This window comes from Ornithorhynchus anatinus, chromosome 9, assembly GCF_004115215.2.
Source record: "Ornithorhynchus anatinus isolate Pmale09 chromosome 9, mOrnAna1.pri.v4, whole genome shotgun sequence".
Classification (NCBI taxonomy): domain Eukaryota; kingdom Metazoa; phylum Chordata; class Mammalia; order Monotremata; family Ornithorhynchidae; genus Ornithorhynchus; species Ornithorhynchus anatinus.
The window spans coordinates 23,065,403-23,087,699 of NC_041736.1; the positions used below are offsets into that span (position 1 = coordinate 23,065,403).

The following is a 22,297-nucleotide window of genomic DNA, read 5'->3' on the forward strand; positions in this document are numbered from 1 at the left end:
TCCCACCTCTGTCACCTGTCTGCTGTGTTGACCTTGGGCAAGTGACTTCATTTTTCTGTGCCTCAGTTTCCTCATCTGCAAAATGGGGATTCAATTCCTGTACTCCCTGCTATTTAGACTGCAGGCCGCATGTGGGACCTGATTATCTTGCATCTACCCCACCGCTTAGTACGGTGTTTGGTACGTACTAAGTGCTTAACAAATATTGTATAACAATAACAATTATTGTTACTTTTTGTATAACAATATTAAATGAGGAGCTTTTTTTAAAGTGGGGGAAGAATTGCATGAAACTAGGTAAAACCTTGGAAATTGATACCCCAGCCACAAATTGTTTTGGATATAAGGCTATGACACTAATTCAAATTTCAAAGTGGGGTTGCCGCTTGCAGTGCAGAGAAATGTTTTGATGTACTTGGTTACGAGCGACTAGACATACGTTCTCTTCCCTTTTTTATGTATCTTAGCTGTCATAATTTGGGACCAGTGCCTAGGATGCCACATAAAATAAAGATTTGAGTGGATTCAAGGATTTACTTACTTATTTATTTTTCTTTATTTGACTTTTTTATTTAGTTGGTGCTTTCAAAAGAATAGTCTCAAGGCACCAGGAAACCATTTCTGTGCATTTTGCAGGAAAACAGGAAGTGGGCATGACCAAATGAGTTTAGCACTATTCTTCCCAGAAATGCTGAGTAGAATTCAGGGCTTTTATATTTCCTTTCTTCAATAAGAACGGATATGAGCGCCAAAGATTATAATTCCAGAAAGCAATAAAATTCTCGGCAAATTCAGTCCTGGGCTCTGAGAGCGTTTCTGCCTTAAGGAAAACGGGCAATGTCTTCTTTTCCAACCTCCAGAGATTCACACTCAATATGGTCTCTGAGGGCTGTTTTTGTTTTCCTGCTTATAGCTCTAACAGGAGTGCTGAAAAGGTCCCTGTTTTATTTGCGGAAGATCAAGACCCTTTCACAAGTAGATGAATTGCAATGGGAGATGCCAGAAGGAAAATGTTCTTAAATCCTTCTTTCCGTTAACAGAAAACAGACACCCAAGATAGCACCAGTGCACCATGTTTTCCCTATGTGCTTTCAAGTTTGAGTTGTTGGAAAATAGATCAGCACGAGTGCCTCGCTCCGGTAGTGCCTTACTGTCTAACGCAATTTGTTTCAACATGGAAAGTATCTCTTGAAGGAAATACATCGAAGTAAATATTGTTCTTTCAGTAGTAAAAGTTAGAAGTCCTATGTGTTGAATAACCCTAGACTGTAAACTCCCCGTGGGCAGGGAACGTATCTGCCAATTCTGTTCTATCATCCTCTCCCGAGCTCTTAGTACGGTGCTCTGCACACGGCAAGCACTCCATTCACTCATTCAGTGGTATTTATTGAGTGCTTACTGTGTGCCAAACACTGTTCTAAGCGCTTGGGAGGGCTTAGCGGAAAGAGCACGGGCTTGGGAGTCAGAAGACATGGGTTCCAATCCCGGTTCCGCCACTTGTCTGCTGTGTGATCTTGGGCGATCCACTTAACTTCTCTGTGCCTCAGTTACATCATCTGTAAAATGGGGATGAAGACTTTGAGCCCCAGGTGGAACAACCCAATTACCTTGTATCTACCCCAGTGCTTAGAAATGTGAATTTAACAAATACCATCATTATTATTACTATGAATACAACAATACTATTGTATCATTAAGACAACAGTGCAGCAGGAATACAATAATAAACAGACTTTCCCTGCCATAACAAGCTCACGGTCTAGAAACTCAATAAATATGTGTGATTGACTGATCATGATAGAAATAAATTCAAGTTGAATCAATCAGTCAGTAGTATTTATTGAACTCTCACTCTGTGCAGAGCACTGAACTAAGCATTTAGGAGAATGCAGTAGAATCGGTAGACATGGTGACTGCCCTCTCGAGGGTTTACTCTCTAGCAGGAGAGGCAGATGCTGAAATAAATTACAGATACAGGAAGCGACAATCAATTAGTTAGTGGTATTTACTGAGCACTTACTGTGTGCAGAGCACTGTACTAAGTATTCGGAAAAGTTCAGTACACTGGTTAAACATGATCCCCGCCCTCAGAGAGCTTCCGTTCTAGTGGAGGAGGCAGACAATAAAATAAAATACACAAAGAGGAAACAATAGATTATAAGGATATGTAAATAGCTGCTGTGGGAATGGAGATGAGGTGAGTAGAAAAGTGCGTGAGGTATAAACTCAAGTGCGTAGGTGAGACAGAAGGGAGGGAGAATACAGTGGGGAGATGAGAGGTTAATCAGGGAAGGCTTCCTGGAGGAGATATGATTTCAGTAGGGTATTGACGATGGAGAGGGGTGTCTGACAGATACAAAGGGGCTGGCAGTGAGATGAGATAGAGAAAATAGTTTGGGGAAGTGCTAAGTGCGTGAACTGGGTTATAATGACAGCGGAGTGAGGCAAGAGCTGACTGAGTGCTTTCAAACCGATGGCGAGGAATTTCTGGTTGATGAGAAGATGTTTGGGCAACTATTAGATGTATTTAAGGAGCGGGGAGATGCGTGGCTCAGTCAGAAGAGCCTGGGCTTGGGAGTCAGAGGTCGTGAGTTCTAATCCCGGCTCTGCCGCTTGCCAGCTGTGTGACTTCGGGCAAGTCACTTAACTTCTCGGTGCCTCATTTACCCCATCTGTAAAATGGAGATTAAAACTGTGAGCCCCACGTGGGACAACCCGATCACCTTGTATCCCCCAGCGCTTAGAACGGTGCTTTGCACATAGTAAAGCGCTTAACAAATGCCACCATTTATTTTTATTTATGCAGACTGATTTTTTTTTAGAAAATTCATCTGGAGAGCAAAGTGAAGCGTAGCCTGGAGAGGGGAGAGTCAGGAGACAGGAAAATCAGCGAGGAAGCTGATGTAGTAGTGGAGAGCTCTCCCGAGCACTTAGTACAGTGCTCTGCACACAGCAAGTGCTCGATAAATACGACTGAATGAATGAATGAGATGGGATATGTCAAGCGCTTGAACCGACACAGCAGCAGGTTGGATGGAGAGGAAGAGGAGGATTCTAGAAATGGTGTGAAGGTAGAAATGGATTAGGTGATTGACTGAGCATGAGAGTTGAATGAGAGAGATGAGTCTCTTAGGGAAGTGGCACGTCCTAGGCACGGGCTTGGGAGTCAGAAGGATCTGGGTTCTAATCCTGCCTCCATCGTTTGCTGTGTGACCTTGGGCAAGTCACCTCACTTCTCTGTGCCTGTTACCTCATCTGTAAAAATGGGCATTAAGACAGAAGCCTCATGTGGGACAGAAACTATGTCCAACCTGATTAGCTTCTATCTACCCCAGTGCTTAGAACAGTACTTGACACACAGTTAGGACCTAATAAATCCCATCATGATTATGAGTCAAGGACAATGCTAAGGTTGTGGACTTGTGAAAGAGGGAGGATGGTGGTTTAGTCTACAGTGATGGGAAAGTCAGGGGGAAGACAGGGTTTGGGAGGGAAGATAAGGAGCTCTGTTTTGGATATGTTAAATTTGAGGTGTCGGGCGGGACATCCAAGGAGAGGTGTCCTGAAGGCAAGAGGAAATGTGAGACGGCAGAGAGATGGGGGCTGAAGTGTGTCAGTCGGTCATATTTATTGAGCCCTTAATGGGTGCAGACCACTGTACTAAGTACTCGGGAGAGTACGATACAACAGTAAACAGATACATTCCCTGCCCACAAATTGGGAATCTTTAAAAGATATGTGCATAAGTGGTATAGTCTGTGGGGGGCTGGAAGGTAAATACTCAAGTTCCGGGCTGACTCAGAAGTTCTAAACTGGAAGTGAGTGGGGGAAAGTGGGTGGGGAGATGACCTCAGGGAAGGTCTCTGGAGGAGGTGTGATTTCAGAAGAACTTGGAAGATTGGTAGAGCGCCCGATCAGCTCTTACCCTTCTGCTTTACTTTGGTGACCTACAACGACCCAAACCGCACACTTGGTTCATCAAATGCCAACCTACTCCCTGGACCTCGCTCTCGTCTATCTTGACAGCAACATCCTCACTCCCTGAACCGCAACTGCCTCCCTCTTCATATAGGATAGTCCGCAACTCTCCCTACCCTCTAGGTCATCCTAAATCCCACCTCCTCCAAGAGGCCTTCTTGATCGAAGCCATCGTTTCCTCTACTCTCCCTCTTCCGAATAACTTGGATCTGTTCCCTTTAAGCACTTGATATTCACCCCACTCAACAGTACATTTGAATATATCCTTTTACTCTTCCATTGCCCCTACCTGTAATTTATTTCAATGTCCCTCACCTCCTGTAGATCATAAGCTCCTTGTGTTCAGGGTTCTCATCTGCCAACTCTGTCATACGGTGTTCTACGCATAGTTTTGTCTTGTCTTATGCTGTCGAGTCATTTCCGACCCATAGAGACACCACGGACGCATGTCTCCCAGACCCCCCCAACTCTACATCTGCAATCTTTCCGGTAGTGGACCCGTAGAGTTTTCCTGCTAAAAATACGGAACTGGTTTACCATTGCCTCCTTCCGCGCAGTAAACTCTCTCCCATGCCACTGCTGCCCAGCATGGCTGAGTTTTGACTTGTAGCAGATTGTCTTCCACTCTCTAGCCACTGACCGAGCTAGGAACGGGTAGTCCTCTGCTTGACTCTCCCTCCAGTATCTGAGACTGGTAGAGTACTGGAAACTCTCCAGGTGTGACCCTGAGAGGGGCTACGCACAGTAAGTGCTCAAAAAATAAATAGCGAATTAAAAAAACTCAACAGATTCAATGTGCAATAAAGGGATAGATTTAATAAATCATAAATAAATTTCATGAAGAAAGAATAAATGCATAGCTAAATAATAAATAGATGATAACTTCGATCATCTGACTGCTGGATGTAAAGAGGGAGGGGAATTCCAGGCAGAAAGGAAAGGATGAGTAAGAGGTCACCGGGAGAAATGAATTGATTATTAATTCAGCTGAAAGTAGTATTTATTAAGCACTGAGAATCGTGAGGAACTATAAAGGAGAAAAGATACAATCTTTGCACTCTAAAAGCTTTTTTTGTTAAATGATATTCATCGAGTGCGTACTATGTGTCAGACACTGTATTAAGCGCTAGGGAAGATACAAGTTAATCCGATTCAGTCAATCGTATTTATCGAGCGCTTATTGTATACAGAGCATTGTACTAAGCTCTTGGGAGAGTACAACAATAAACAGGCACATTCCCTGCCCACAGTGAGTTTACAGTCTAGGCGGGAGACAGATATTAATCTAAGTAAACAAATTACAGATATATACATAAGTGCTGTGGGGCTTGGAAGAGGATATGAGTCGGTTGGTGCAGGAGGGATTTGGTGAAGAGACGGAGAAGCGGAGAAGTGCCTTCATTAAGGCTTTGAAGAGGGGGAAGAGTAATCGTCTGTTGGATTTGAGGAGGGGTGGCATTCCAGGCCCCGGGCAGGACGTGGGCAAGACGGCGGCGGCGAGATAGCCCAGACTGAGGTACAGTGAGAATGTTAGCATTAGAGGAGCAAAGTGTGTGGACGATGTTGTAGTAGGAGAGTGGTGAGGTGATGTGGGAGGGAGCGAGGTGACTGAGTTGTGTTGGACACAGTCCCTGTCCCACAGAGGGCTCACGTCCTAATCCCCATTTTACAGATGAAGTAACTGAGGCGCATGGAAGTGAAGTAACTTGCCCAAGTCACTGGGATTAGTACCCAGGTTCTTCCGATTCACAGGCCAATGCTCTTTCCCCTAGACCACGGCTGTTTTGCTAGCTTACCATCTAGTGAAGAAAACAGAATAACCCAAAGTTTCCCAACAGTGAGCGTATAACCAACTGTGACCTAACTTCCACGTGTCCGTACAGTGCCTCCTCTCCCCGTCCTTCTGAAGTCGACAGGTTCCCGATTTGGTTTCAGAGTCCCTTTCATATCTTATTTTAACTTGGTCAACGAAAAACGGATTGAATTTGCACGCTGCTCATTGTTACAGCCTTCTATTTTAAAACCAAGTGTTCTGTGTTACATTGTTTGGATTGAATTGAAGTCGGTCTGACTAAAGTTATGTCACAGCCGTCTTTGATATCATCCTAGATGTTAGATAAATATCTCATGAGTCATTCCACACAAGCAAAAATAGCCAAGCCATGCATTTATTCGCATTGTTTTATATGAGGAATACAATGTTCATTTATCACCCTATCTCCCCGTTCCCATCCCACCCCAAACCCCTTCGGTGAATCGGGGTACACCCACTGACTTAGTTTCCTTTCTGCCAGCTCTCTTAACCCCCTGCAATCTGAATTTTGCCCTTTTCATCCTACTGAGACAGCACATCGACCTCTGTAAGATCAACAAGCACACTATAAAGGTCATGGGCTTATTTCTGCCCTATTCCTGGATCTAGAAGCAGCATAGTCCCGTGGAGAGAACACAGACTCGGGTTCAAATCCTGGCTGCCCCGTTTGTGGGCCTCGTGGCCTGGGGTGAATCACTTACCTTTTCTGTGACTCAAGTTTCCTCACCTGTAAAATGGGATCAAATGCCTGTTCTCCCTCCCTCTTGGACTGTGAACCTTAAATGGCCCGGGAACTGTTTCCGATCTGCTTTTAGCGTACCTACCCCAGTGCCGAGGACTAGTAAGCACTTCACAGATACCGCAATTATTTTGATCTGTTGTGTTGTAAAGGTTACATCTGCGGTACCGTGATCTGAACCCATACTGTGGTTCAGGTAAGGGACGGTGAACTGTTCTTCTAGAGTCTTTTCAGAAAGATCTGGGCAAACAATCTTGTTTGCGAATGACAAGCGGGGAAATTTCCATGGAGCTTCCACACGGACAACTCCCTTCTTTCTTCTTGAAGATCATGATTATTGTGGCATCTTTGAAGTTGTGTGGCATTTATTCTGTGATTCTATAGTGGGGGGAACCGTACTAAGCAGTTGGGAGAATATAGAAGTCTTCAAAGACACAGTCCTGTGCTAAAGAGTAGACATGTTCTCTGCCCACAGAGAGTTTGCAGTCTTTTCATTCGTTCAATCTGGGGAGTCCAGCAGACAAGAAGGGAAGCGAATTCCGAGCAAGCGGGAGGGTGGGAGCAAGAGGTCAATGGTAGAAGAGATTTCAACAAGGCCCAGAATTCTGAACAAGGCTTAGAATCCAAAGCTCCATCGACCAAACACTGCAATAGCTCACTGGACGATAAATCGTCCTTCTGAGCCAAAATTTAGTTATCACCAAATGTCTACAAGTCTAGTGTCTGGAGCATGCCCATAAACACATTATGTGTCTACATGTGTATCATTTAATTCCCTTCTGATATGGAAAGCTAGCAAAACGTAAACGTTTTCTGACATAAATATTTAGTCTCATAAAAGGGAGTGGAATTTCTCTCCTTTCGTTTATGCACTATATATTTAGTTTTAACATGGTTGTTCCTCTAATAAGGCTTCACAAGCTTCCTCCTACATTTTTAGGGAAAAATCGATGGTAGGATCGATTGGTGGTTCTGAATTAAAACCAAAAAGTATTCTGGGTGGTAAAATTATTCCCGACAAACGCTTTATATCTTATTTACAAAGGGCATTTTTGTTTTAAGTATCAGGGCAGTCGTACCTGAAATTCCTCCATGTGACATTTCTACTTTTGGGTATCTGCTATTGGCCCTATGCTTACTTGGTGGGGAGGAGAGTGGAAAAGGCAGGAGTTGAGTGAATAGTGTGCTGGATTACCAAGAAACAGGAATCAGACATCCATTTGCTGTTCTTCCAATAGTAACAATAATATCGATGATGGTTTTCATTAAGCACTTACTATGTGTCAAGCACAGTTCTGAGCACTGGGGTAGATACAAGCTTATCAGGTGGGACATAGCCCCCGTCCCACGTGGGGCTCACAGTTTTAATCCTTATTTTACAGTTGAAGTAACTGAGGCACGGAGAAATTAAATGACTGGCCCAAAGTCACACAGCAGACAGGTGGCAGAGCCGGGATTAGAACCCAGGTCCTTCTGAGGACCAGGTCCGCGCTCTATCCACTAAGCCATGATGCTTCTTTAACTGATGTGGGAAGAACTGTCACTTAATATATTGGTTTTAATCCCACCTGCCCATGTTGATAAGAAAAACCTTACTCTGTCAGGAATGTCATCCTTTTTCATCTCAAATGAAACACCTTTGTGTGTGTGTGCGGGGGGGGGGGAGAGTGACAGAGAGAGAGAAAAGTAGGGATAAGGGAGTATTAGTGAAAGATACCTGCCTCCCTTACAGATTCCAAGCTGGGGCATGTTACCCTGCATTGGGTTAGTTCTGTAGCATGAAGAGAGCATTAAGGGGTGACTGAATAAGATGGTTGCAATGAAGGGATTTAAATCCTTGAATAAAGCAGGAAGTCTAGAGAGAAGGAACTCTTTGGTGGTACTTCTGTCTAAACCGTTAACTGTGCAACCTACAGATATTTGAAGTCGATATCTCCCTATGGCACAGTTAGTTTGTATTTTTTGCTAGGGTTCTTGGAGAACCATCTGCTTTCCCAGAACTCTAATATTTCCAGGAAGAATTCGCTTCTTTGAACTCTTTCTCGGCTCCTGAAAAAGTATTTGTTATGGTATTTGTCAAGCGCTTACTCTGTGTCAAGCACTGTTCTAAACACTAGGGCCGATACGAGTTAATCATGTCGGACACAGACCCTGCTCCGTAGGGGGCTCACAGTCTAAGTAGGAGGGAGAACAGATATTTAGTCATCATTTTAAAGTTGAAGAAACTGAGGCACAGAGAAGTTAAGTTACTTTCCCAAGGTCAAACAGCAAGCAGTTGGCAGAGCTGGGATTAGAACCCAGGTCTCCAGGGCCACACTGCTTCCCTATGGTGTAAAAAGGGTCTCGTGGGCTTATTGATGAATTCCAAATTACGTCTTTGGGTGAACATGGCAGTCAGTGTTCAGTGGACACACTTTTACGCTTCTCACTCAAGGCTTTGCCTTTTTGCCATCATAACATTTCAAGATGAAACATTCTACCTTTTTTATGGTAGTTGTTAAGCACTTACTATGTGCCTGGCATTGTTCTAAACACTGGGGTAGATACAAAGCAATCAAGTTGGACACAGCCCATGTCGCACATGGGGCTCACAACATTAATCCCCATTTTACAGATGAGGTAACCGAGGCACAGAAAGTGAAGTTACTTGCCCAAGGTCACACAGAAGGCAAGTGATAGAGCCGGAATTAGAACCCAGCCCCTTCTGACTCTCGTGCCGGTGCTGTATCCGTTAGGTCACGCTGCTTCTTATGAGACGTGCCGTGAGAGGTTTAATGAGATGACAATTTTAGGAATGTTCTCTTGTACCCAGTGTAATACGTTTATGAATTAATTCAACTTGTGATGGGCTGAGAGTACAGTAAACTGACTGCAGCGATTTTGGCTTTTTATTTGAAAACTCGAGGTCTGATAGTTCACGAAGCATAAAGGTTAATTACAGAGTTGAAGCATCTTGAAAAAATGAAATATTTACACAGAGGCATATGAGCTGCCAAGTACTATAAAGCCTTCAACTGTTTGGTGACGATGTCACTGAAACATTCATATCAACAAGTAACGAGTATAAACCAAACAGCTGGTCTTGTTTTCAGAATTCGTGCAGAATATCCAGTAGCACTTTACAGCGGAGAACACTGTGCCAGATCCAGCTTCATTTTGCTTTATAAAAGTAGAGAATAGAAAAAATTGAATTACAATCCTGCAGCTAAAAATGACAAAGTGACTTTGGTCGAATAAGAGAGATTTAGCGTGGATTTTTACCCCGACTTTCGTTCTCATTCGAACAGTGACACTGTGAAGAACATGTGAAAATGTGCAGTCAACCTGATTACGATCTGAGTCTAAAATAACTTTGGGGACATAATGATGGTCACCTTCACTTCCAAACATACTGAATTCTCATCCCGTAGAAGTGACAAATCCCCCTAGAAAACCAGGATTTTGCTCTCATTCACAGCTTGAATTGCCTTAGGATCCCCATTTCAGAAAGTTTTATCCAATTCCAAAGAAGAATTTCCTGTTAGGTAGATTAGTAAGGGAATTTTGTTTAAAACAGTTTAGTGCTTTGCAGATGGACTTTTTCCAGGGTAGCATCAGGAGAATGAAATAAATTATTTTAATAAAGAATGACTTAAGAGAACCTGGTTAGAGACCGATTTAAAGTCAGGGGAAACTACAGGGAGAACAGAAAGCCTACGCTGACAGCTCCCTACTTTTGGGAACTACATTTCCCAGAGTTTCAGTGACATTTTTCATCATTGAGCTCTGGGAGATTGGAATATTCTTGTTCCCAAACTCCAAGGCAAGAATAGATTTTATGTTCAGGAGGGGAAGAGATCTCTCTCTCTATCTCTCTGCCATTCTCTCTATCTCTCTCCCTTCCTCTTATTTCCCCCACTCTCTTTCTCTGCTTTTCTCTCTGCCTTTCTCCCTGTATCTCTCCCTTTCCTCTCCTTTCCCTCTCTCTCTTGCTTTCTCTTTCTCACTCTCTCTCTTCCTCCACTTCCTCCCTTCCCCCTCCCTCATTCCCCTCCTATCCCTCCCCTTTTCACTCTTCCTCTCTCTCTCTCTCCCTCCTCCCCCCCATCTCTCTCCGTCCGTCTGTCTCTCTTCCTAACCTCTCTCCCGTCTGCTTTAGCTACCCCGAGACCTCATATCCTCTGCAGTTTCTCTAACCGTGTGACAGATTTAGGCTTGCTCAGGCCTAGGAAAGTCTGTGGGGGCGTTTACAGAACTTTGTGCATTCGTGAAAGTTTGCTTGTGTAATTGTGGAAGTTTGTGTTTCGAAGACTATGTAATTATGGCAATGTCCACGTTTACATCTTTTCTCTCTTTCCTGGTAGATTGTTAAATACTAAATCTCTGGATTAAAATTACGGAGGGCTTTTAACCATGGACTTCACTCTGCTTTCTCCACCCTTATCTTGCTAGACCAAAGCCAGGGCCAGAACTCAAAGACCAGGGACTTTTTCCAACCCAGGAGCAACAGACATACATTGGCTGTGATATAGAGAAGCAGCATGACCCGCTAAGTATAGCAACAGTAATAGCAATAAATCATCATCGTCATCCCGTTACTCTGTCTCTCCAACCCCTCCCCTTTTCAGGGCTTGGGTACTGGGGCGATGGGGCTTACTGTAGACCACCACATCTGGCCGAATTCAGGGTGCTTGGGAGGCTCCCATTAGGGAAGACCCATCTGTGGAGGTTTGCAGAATCCCCGGCAGGTTTTCTGCTTGATCAGTGCCTGTTGGATGAAATTTGCTGTTAGGAACAAAATCAAGTGTGCCTTGAGGGGCTGTTTCAAAGTCCTAATGCAAGTTCCCCATCATTAACTAATTAGGAAACCTAACAATTGCATTATGCAAATATTAGAATCCTAAGAATTTTCTGTGGGTGTTCTGGCATGACAGCCCTGGGTGAAATATCACCTGTTACTTGCTAATTTGCACAAATACATTCTTATTTGGAACTAGTGAAGGTCAGGATCTGATAACGTGCCTGAAGGGGGGAGCAGAATTTATTTTACCTTTTTAATGGCGTTTGCAAAACGCTTACTCGGTACCAGGCACTGTACTAAGAGCTGGGGTAGACACAAGATAATCAGGTTGGACATAATCCTTGTCCCACACAGGGCTCACAGTCATTATCCCCATTTTATAGATGAGATAACTGAGGCACCGAGATGTTAAGAGACTTGCTCAAGATCATGCAGCAGCCGCGTGACGGAGACTCCTGACTCCCAGGCCCGTGCTCTACCCACTAGGCCGTGTCCCAGTGCTGCCCTTGTGGCTGAAAGTGACGTCGAATTGGTGGAGTCGATGGGTCATCCGGGGAACTTCCTAAGTCTCTTTTGCAAATCCCACCCCTGCGGAGGACTCGCGCCGAAGGCGTCCTGCCTGCTCCTGGGGTAAATAATTGTGGCCAGGTGCAACTGCGTGAATGTAACAGAGAGTCTTGTTGATACATGCAAGGGCATTTTAGCTCATTGCTGGGCTGGAGAACTCGACTGCAAACCGCCTTTTCGACAGTACCTTCCTTGGAGCATCATACCAGCGTTAACTGGAGAAGCAGCATGGTCCAGTGGATAGAGCACCCGCCTGGACGTCAGAAGGACCTGGATTCTAATCCCACCCCTGCCACTTGTCTGCTGGGTGACCTTGAGCCAGTCACTTCCCTTTTTCGTGCTTCAGTTACTTCATCCGTAAAATGGGGATTGAGACTGGGAGCACCGTGTGGGACGGGGACCGTGTCCGACCTAATTAACTTGTATCTACCCCAGAGCTTAGAGCAGTGCTTGGCACATAGTGAGCACTTAACAAATGCCATTTAAAAAAACAAAAAACTGGCTAAATGGAGACTCATAAGGAGCAGAAATCCTTACCAGCTTTCAGAGCTGAGTTGGGGAACCAATAGAAAAAGTAAGATAGATTCAGGGGTCTTTGCAAGCCCTATTAGGAGCCTCTGGATAATAATGGTAATTGTGAAATGTATTCAGTGCTTATTCATTCAGTCATTCAACCTTCAATCCAAGCACTTGGGAGAGTACAATATGACAATAAACAGACACATTCCCCGCCCGCAGCAAGTTTACAGTGTAGAGGAGCTTATATCGTAGACCAAGCAGTAGTACAGTTACTGAATGAACTGAATATAGGTGCTGAATGAACATATTCCCTATCCAAACGGGGGCTCACGGTCTACTAAGGAGGGAGAGCTCATATTGAATCCCCATTTTACAGGTGAGGAAACTGCAGCACAGAGAAATTAAGTGGTCTGCCCCAGGTCACAAAATAAGCAAGTGGTAGAGTGGGGATTAGAACCCAGGTCCTCCGATTCCCAGGCCCTTGTTCTTTCCATTAGACTACACTGCTCATCCTTTGAATGACATCAACTCGGCAAAGTTTTGAATTATTTGATTCCAAACGTCTTCCAGGGCAGGCAAGTTATCTTTAGTGGTAATTTATTTAACTAAAGCATGATGCTTTAAGGTGACATAAAATACAGGACAGTCGAATCAGACACCATTTCCATGATCCCTTTTTGCCAAATGCAAGAGCCAACTTCAGTTAATCACCGGTATTTACCCAACACTTACTCTGTGCAGAGTACTGTACTAAGCGAATGGGAAAGTACAACGGAATCAGTAGACACATTCCCTGTCTATAACAAGCTTACAGTCTAAAGAGGGAGACAGCTATCAGTATGAATAAACAAGAAATTTATAATATATAATTGAAAGATATGTACGCAAGTGCTGTGGGATTGTGGTTGGGGTGAATATCAAGTGTCCAAAGTTCACAGATCCAAGCAACCTTCCTACCGTGTGACCTTGGGCAAGTTGATTCTATTTATTGCTATTGTTTTTGTCTGTCTCCCCCGATCAGACCGTAAGCCCGTCCAAGGGCAGGGACTGTCTCTATCTGTTACCGATTTGTCCATTCCCAGCGCTTAGTACAGTGCTCTGCACCTAGTAAGCGCTCAAATGCTATTGAATGAATTTCATTTTTCTACGCTTCAGTTTCCTCATCTGTATAAAAAAGTCAAAGCCTCCTCTCCTTGCCCCTTAGATTATGAGCCCCATATGAGACAGGGATGTATCTGGCCTGATTAACTTGTATACATCCACACACTTAGAACGGTGTTTGACACACAGTAAGTGGTCAACAATTAAAATGGGATACCCTCTTGGGACTTTAAAGCTCAATTTTGGGTTAAATGAAAAAAAATAGAAACCCAAAGAGCACTTCAGTAACGGAGTTATTAAAAAAGAATGGAGGATAAGAGGAATATTAGGCTCCCTCTGCTGTTCGCAATCAGAGTTGGAACAATCTTTTAGAAATTCCACAGGCAGACATCGTTATATCCTTATTAAACCTGGCTTTCAGTGGCTTTTGAATTAGCTCTAATATAGTGCAGGTGTGCTGAAGGGAAGACTTGGTGTGTGATGGATGGGTTCCTGGTGTTACAACAGGAGTGCGTTAGCGAGTTTTTAATTGGTTGGGATGTAACGCTTCAGGGGAAGCCGTGATTGTCAAAGAGAGCCGGCCTCCAGTGGAAACTTGGCCCCAGCGTGGTGGCGGCTGAACGAATCAGGAGCTTTACATAAGGCAGCTGAGTTGATGCCCCCCGAAAAGACAAAGCAGAGCTGACCGCTAATTCTCTTTCCCCTGCTTTGCTTTGTTCTTTCAGCCAAGGAGCAGATGTATTGGGGGCAGGGAATGTGTCACTTTATTGTTGTATTGTTTTTTCCCAAGTTCTTAGTACAGTGCTCCTCCACAAAAAGTAAGCACTGAATAAATACAAATGAATGATGCACCTGAAGTGAAGAACTGTGGTATCTGTTAAGCGATTGGGCGAGTCACTTCACATCTCTGCACCTCAGTTCCCTCATCTGCTATAAAGGAATGTGAGCCTCATATGGGACAGGGACTGGATCCAACCTGATTACCTCCTATCTACCCCAGCATTTAGAATAGTACTTAGCACATAGTAAGTGCTTAACAAATACCATAATTATTATTAATCAAACTCTATGTGACTTTAAGCAGGCTCTTTCTACTTCCAGGGGTGAAGCACCTGAAGAACCAGAGCGACTCGGCTGTCCCGGAAGAAGAAGAGGGAGCGAATGAAAGAGGAGGACCGTGGGACCACTAGTTCCAGAGCGGTGACCCAGTAGGTCCTTGGAATAACTGGACTGGTAATCTTTGACACCCAACCAAAGAACTCCATCGCTTGACTTCCTGAACTCCGCCTCAGCAGACCACAGTAAAAGTCGAAATCTTCCTCCTGGAATTGTTCCTTGACTGGTATTTAAATCCATGTGCAATTTGTTCCTTATAACCAAAGAATAGATGTTTATTTTCCAGTAGTTTTTCCTCCCTCACAACTTAGAAAGGCCACCCGCAAACATGTTCGTGATTTTGTGTGACTACTGCCAGAGCTAGAGACCTGATTTGCCCTTCTAATGTGATTCGCGTTCTAAGGTCAACTGTAAATACAGTCGTACGGATTTAAGAGATACACAATAAATAATCGATCCATTTAGACAAGGTTGTGTGTCTGCCTCTAAGATGGGTAAATGTGCTGAGTGAAAGCAGAACCGAGCGGTCAAAAATGGCATTTCTCAGTGTAGGCCTTTCTGTCAGCATCGGCTACTCAGCTCAGGACAGAGTAGAGCTGTCTGCCTTGTGGAACTGACAAGTTCACTTTGCCGTAATAACAGTGATGATAATAATTGTGGTAATTGTTAAGTGCTTGCTCTGTGTAAAGCACTCTACTAAGTGCCGGGGCAGATACATGATGATCAAGTCCCATTTGGAACTCACAGTCTAAGTAGAAGGGAGATGAGGGATTGAATTCCCATTTTGCAGATGAGGGAAGTGAGGCACAGAGAAGTTGAGTGACTTGCCCAAAGTCACAGAGCAGACCTTTGGAGGAGACAGCATTAGAACCCAGGTCCTCTGACTCCCAGGCCCATGTCCTTTCCATTAAGCCACAGTCCTTCTCATAGCGGTAGTCCCTGACACTTTAAAAAAGCTAAAGTCTTTCCTTCTGACAACATTTCAGTGGCAATGAAAAGTGATCATGTGATCCACCACCATTTCCTGTCAATCTAGAGAAAAAGGTGTGGAAAGTAGGGGAGAAGGTGAGTTCAAGAAGAAAGTGTCAGGCTTGAGCTTTTGCCCAACTTTTCAAGATTGTTGGTAGGCTAGTCTGTGTAGAGTGACAGACATTTACAAGGAGTTGATATGTCATTCACGGCTGAAGAGTTTGTGATTCCGCCGTCGACTTTTTCTGGTTGTGGAGAAGGTTGGCTTTCGGCGATGGTTGATCTGGAACATCTCTCCTTCTCTGCCATCTTCCTTCTCTGCCATCCTCCCTCTAGGCCATCTTTCCTATCCACCATATTCCCTCTCCCTCTCCTCACCACACCATACTAGTGAGAGGCAGCATGGCTTAGCGGATGGAGCACGGGCCTGGGAGTCAGAAAGACCTGGGTTCTAATCCTGGCTCCTCCAAGTGTCTGCTGTGTGACCTTGGACAAGTCACTTCACTTCTCTGGGCCTCAGTCCCTCATCTGTAAAATGGAGATTAAGAGTGTAAGCCCCAAGTGGAACAGAGGCTGTGTCCAACCTGATTAACTTGTATCTGCCCCAGTGCTTAGAACAATGCTTGGCATATAGTAAGCGCTTAAATGCCATAATTATTTATTATCAGTGTAGGACAGGGAAGTCTGCATGTCACTGCTGACAGTTCTCATTGTCCAGGGGCAGGAAACAGAGGCAGGAGATTTAGTAACAGTCTCTTGTTTATGCCACTTATAATAATTAGTAGTATTATGGAATTTGTTAAGCACTTACTCTATGCCAAGCCCTGTTCTAAGGTCTAGGATAAATTCAAGTTCATCAGGTTGAACACAATCCCTGTCCCACATGAGGCTAACTCTGAGGTGTAAGATTTAATCCCCATTTTACAGATGAGGTAACTCAGGCCCAGAGATGTGAAGTGACTTGCGCAAGTTCAGCAACAGACAAATGGCCAAGATGGGATTAGAACCCAGGTCCCCTAACTCCCAGGCCCGGGCTATTTCCGCGTTGCACTTCTCCCTCCCTGATCTCACCTCAAATGCTCCAGTTGCTGATCTTTGGGTCATGGTGCAAGGTGTTTCTTTATTGTGTTTATTGATTTTTCTAAAATTGTCCCTGCTGCTTTGCTGAATTTGCTTTAGGACTCTAGTTACCTGGGCCATTTTTGTATTTATGCCCTGAGGTGATTTCATCACAAAGGACACCAGTTTCTTAAAATGATAAAAACAATTCTTTAAAATCCATTTCCTCAGCACATATGGCAACGGATAACTTGTCATTGAGCGGTACATAGATCCGTGAACCTCTTAACACCGGTAAAAGAAATAAATGCTTGATAATCAGACGACACTGGTACGAGATCGAGGCACTGAATGAAAAGTACAGGGAAAGGGATATTAGCTTTTGCTATATTAATTTTTTTGTCTATATGAGTGTTTTGTTAATTCAATTCAGAAATAATGGTTCTCAGGGAAAACTCTTTTTCCAGAAGATCGCTTGAGAAGTGGTCATGGGTTCTAATCCCAGCTCTGCCACTTGTCTGCTGTGTGATCTTGGGCAAGTCACTTTACTTCTCTGGGCCTCAGTTACCTCATCGGTATAATGAGGATTGAGACTATGAGCCCCAGATGGGACAGAAACTGTGTCCAATCCAATATGCTCACATATCTCCCAGGGCTTATTACAGTGCCTGGCACATAGTTAAGTGCTCAACAGTTATTATTATTATTACTATTATCATTAGGGGTAGAGCGCTGAAGTGAAAGAAAGGTAAGTCAGATGCATATTAGACTGGTCTGAGACAATGGACAATGAGGTGACACATCACTTAATCAACGTTATTCATTACGTGCTTACTATGTGCAGGGCTCTATATTAAGCGCTTGGGAGAGTAAGACTCAACAGAGTTGGAGGATGTGAAGGAGCTTACAGTCTACCAGGTGAGAACAATCAGTAAAATCAATTTTGGATAGGAGAAATTCCAGAGAATAAGGATATTTACATAAGTGATACAAGACTGTGGTAAATATCAACGTTCCTTAGGGGTTCACAACTAAATACATAGTCAACACAGGGGAAAGGGTGAAATGGAGAAATGAAGGCTTAGTCAGAGAAGAGATCAGAGGAAACGCGATTATAGGAGGGTTTTGAATATTGGTGGAGTCACTACTAAAGAGCATCTTTTACGGAACGCTCCTGAAATCACAATGTGGTTTCAGATCACAATGCGGCACGGTGAACGTCATCATTTCTGCACGTCGGGTATATGAAAAGTGTGGGGAATAGTAACAAAGACCTCACAAAAGCAACTGATTATTAAGGGGAATGGGATCGTGACGGGGGGAGGGAGGATTTGCTGGAAGCGTTAGGATTATGAAAACGTCTGGTCATTTTAGCAGTCTAGACTGGAAGCTTGTGGGCAGGGTATGTGTCCGTTTCGGATTCTCCCAAGCACTTAGCATAGTGCTCTGCACACAGTAAGCACTCAATAAATACGATGGAATAAATACATATGAATGAAGAATCTACACAGCAGGGACGTGGCAGAGCTGGAATTAGAACCCAGGTCCTTTTGACTCCCAGGCCCGTGCTCTATCCACTAGACCACGTTGCTTTTTGTCGAAGCTGTCTGCCCACACGCAAAAAAAAAGATTTCATACTGAAAGATTTATTAATAGCACGCAACAGATAATAGGATACTCATTGAGAGTAATGTGTGTACAGATCAAGTTCCATGTAGGGCTCTAATGAAGTCAGAGTCAGAAAGACCTGAGTTCTAATCCCACTCCACTACTTGTCTGTTGTATGACCTTGAGCAAGTCACTTAACTCTTCTGTACCTCAGTTACCTCATCTGTCAAAGGGGATTAAGTCTGTGAGCCCCATGTGAGACAGGGACTGTGTCCTACCCAATTATCTACCCCAGCGCTTAAAACAGTGCTTGACACACAGTAATAATAATAACTGTGGCATTTGTTAAGCCCTTACTACGTGCCAGATACACTACTAAGAGCTGCAGTGGATGCAAACAAATGGGGTTGGACACAGTCTCCGTCTCACATGGAGCTCACAATCTTAATCCCTATTTTACAGATGAGGTAACTGAGGCACAGAGAGATGAAGCGACTGGCCCAAGGCCACACAGAAGACAAGTAGGAGAAATGGCATTAAACCCATGACCTTCTGGCTGCCAGGTCTTTGCTCTGTTCACTATACCATGATGCTTCAAATACCAACATTATTATTATTCAAATGAATGAGACTAATTGAAAAGGAATAATTTACTGGCATTCCTTGGAAAAGGAAAGGGATGTTTCATCAGGGAGTTCAATCGCTGAATCTAGGGGCTTCAGACTTCTACTGGCACGGGTGACTTCATTAACATTTTTTAATGGTATTCCTTACTATGTACTAAATGTTGGGGGAGATTCGGGCTACATGGGCTCACAATCTTAAATCCCATTTTACCGATGCGGTAACTGAGATACAGAGAAGTTAAGTGACAAGGGTCAGAGCTGGAATTAGAACCCAGGTCCTCTGACTTCCGGGCCCATGCTCTTTCCATTAAACAACACCTCTTCCCTCTTCAGCAAGGAAGTTCACCCTAAAAAAGGTCAGCCGAATGGAGTGGGCTTAGTGCTTCGCATATAGTGAGTGTTTAACAGTACCATTAAAATTTTAAAAAAATCTCCCAAAAGTCATCACAGGGACAATGAAGAGAGGGTGTGTTCCTGGGCCAAACAAGTTAATGGGACTTGTGAATTAATTCTATGTCAACCAGTCGTATTTATTGAGCACTTATTGTGTGCAGAGCACTGTACTAAGCTCTTGGGAGAGTTCAAAATAACAGAAAAGATAAGCCCGTGAAGTACCCTGAATTTTCAAATTCTCGCTTTAAGAGGTTTAGCTGACCTTCCATCACCTGAAAGAATTGTCTCTTTTTTCTTCCATACTTCCATAGTAAAAGATGGAATTACTTCAAGACTGAATCAAGGATTCACTTCCAAAGAGCTAAGAATTTAGGAGGTTTTGGAGAACTCCAAAATGGTTTATTCTCATCCCTCTAGACTCTTAGGAACTTACTTTGTTCGTGATTTGTCGAAAAATTTTACCTAGTCTAAAGCAGAGTTATCACGTGCTACGCAGAGTTTCCATGGCACTTGTGCACGGGGAAGGAACTATGTTCGTACTTGGATTCCATAGGGAGGGCTGTAATTGTGCATTTTTCTCGAGTGTTTATTGAGTGTGAACCTAGGGTCTGAAGTCTAGGTTTGAAGAGCAGAGGTAGAAAGGTGACGAAGGTACCGGTGTGTGGGAGGGAGTGAAGTGGAAGCAGAAGACTGTGGCAATGGGGACACAAGGCTTTAGAGAAGAAAGCTTCTAAAACTTCTGGAAACCCACACACAAAGTGACTGAATGACTTTTAGGAAAGTTCGTAGGTATGTGAACTGAAGTAGAGGGAGGGGTAATTAAGCCTCAAACTCGGTGGAAGTAACTAATCTCTGGGCAAAGAGAGGAAAGATTTCTTCCTCAGGCTGCGTGAATTATGTAACACAATTTGTTGACGCGCTAATTGGATTATTTTGCTTTCCTCTGAAGCCTCAGCACTGCCTCTCTTAAAGGCAGGAAGCCAGGATAAAGTAGAGAAATAGAATGAGCTGGTATGACTGGTACCAGTCTGGTTTAATGGAATAGAGAACGGGCCTAGAATTCAGAAAGACGTGGGTTCTAATCCCAGCACCGCCTCCTGTCTGCTGGCTGTCCTTGGGCAAGTCACTACACTTCTCTGTGCCTCAGTTACCTCATCTGTAAAATGGGGAATAAAATTGTGAGCCCCATGTCGGATAGGGACTGTGCCCAACCTGATTACCTTGTATTTACCCCAGTGGCACATAGAAAGTGCTTAACAGATACTATGATTATTATTAAATACTGTCTGTCTTTATTTAAAAACAAATTCAACAGCAATAAGCCTTCAAACTCTATTCCGTGTTACCAAAGAAGTCATAATTTTGTCACAATCTCTCCCTCCCTGGCAATAAAAGAAGATAGACCCAGGTTCCCGAAGGCGTTTTAAGCCTGTGTAGAATACTAGTTCATGAGAAAAGCTTCAGCAGAATTCAGTGGCCTCTATACTGACGACCATCCTAACTCCAGTGCAGCGAGGTGGGTGTACCCTTGTCTTGTCTTATGCCGTTGAGTCGTCTTCGACCCATAGCGACACCGTGCACACAACTCTCCCAGAACGCCCCGTCTCCATCCGCAATCGTTCCGGTAGGTGCATCCAAAACATTTTCTTGGTAAAAATCTACAAGTGGTTTAGCGTTGCCTTCTTTCACGCAGTAAACTCGAATCTCCCCTGCTAAGGCTGCCCAGCACGGGTGAGTTTTGATTTGGAGCAGATTGCCTTCCACTAGAGAGCCACTGCCCACGCTGGGAAGGAGTACCCTAGGCAGGTGTGATTCTTTTTAGAGGAGGAGAGCTCTCACCTGGGAGACATGGCAAGCGAGAAGGATCCAGCAGAAGGGAGAGAGATCCAGCAGAAGAAAGAGTGTAAGAAAGGAGCTGGAGCCACAAGGATGAGACAAGGTGAGTAACTTGAAATGAGTGAAGAATATGAGCTTGAGAACAGGGGGAGAAAAGAGCAGGAAGGAAGAGGGAGAGTTGTTGAAGTGCTTTAAACCAATGGTCGGGAGTTTTTTTAATTGATGTGGAGAGGAAAGAGTAATCATTGAAGGCTTCTGATGAGAGGAAAGATATAATAAGCAGAACTCCCTTTAGAAAAATGATCTGGGCAACAGAGTGAAGTATGATAATTGTGGTATTTAAGTGCTTACTATGTGTCAGGTACTGTAATAATAATGGTGTTGGTATTTGTTGGCATTTGTTAAGCGCTTGCTAGGTGCAGAGCACTGTTCTAAGCGCTGGGGGAGATCCAGGGTCATCAGGTTGTCCCACGTGAGACTCACAGTTGATCCCCATTTTACAGATGAGGGAACTGAGGCACAGAGAAGTGAAGTGACTTGCCCACAGTCACACAGATGACAGGTGGCAGAGCTGGGATTCGAACTCATGATCTTTGAATCCCAAGCCCGGGCTCTTTCCACTGAGCCACGCTACTGGGGTCGAGGCGAGATAAACTACCATTGAGGAGGTCCCATAATCATCACTTTTGACACTGTACGGTACGGGGTTTGGTTATGACTTCATTTTCCTTCCTTCTAGGAAATCCTAGCATGTGAGGTGAACACTTCAGTGTGGCAATCTCTGTCGGGAAAGTTTTCAAAATGAATTTTAAAACACAGGATACAACATTTACATATGCTTTTTTTTTCCTTATATTGGGCTCAAAAGAAATTGATAGTGTTGATAACAGGAAAAACAAACATTCATTTTATCCCACCCACAAAAAAATACTAAAATAACGAATTTTTGCACTGTACCATAATTCCCGACTTAAATGTATGATTAGAGAATAAAATTGAGAAATTACGGCATCGAGGAGAGCTCGTATATTGTCCCTCATGAAGAACAAAAGAGAACAGTATATCTGGTGCTAACAAACATGTATAGCTAACCGTGGAATGTGTTCTAATTGGGCTATGAAAACACTGTCATTCTTAAAAGCAGCCAAATTGGGATAGGGTTCTTTATCAAATAAATGTGATGACATGAACTC

General features: G+C 43.8%; 1 protein-coding gene across 1 annotated transcript in view; it reads left to right on the forward strand.

Annotated features, from left to right (window-relative positions):
• Window positions 1-15,083, forward strand: part of PPP1R1C (protein phosphatase 1 regulatory inhibitor subunit 1C) — a 57,664-nt gene extending 42,581 nt beyond the window's left edge. The window contains exon 5 of the mRNA XM_007671299.3: window positions 14,599-15,083. Coding sequence (XP_007669489.1) covers window positions 14,599-14,687 — 89 coding nt within the window. The 3' untranslated portion in view covers window positions 14,688-15,083. The remainder of the gene's footprint in view (window positions 1-14,598) is intronic.
• The last annotated feature ends 7,214 nt before the right edge of the window (window positions 15,084-22,297 follow it).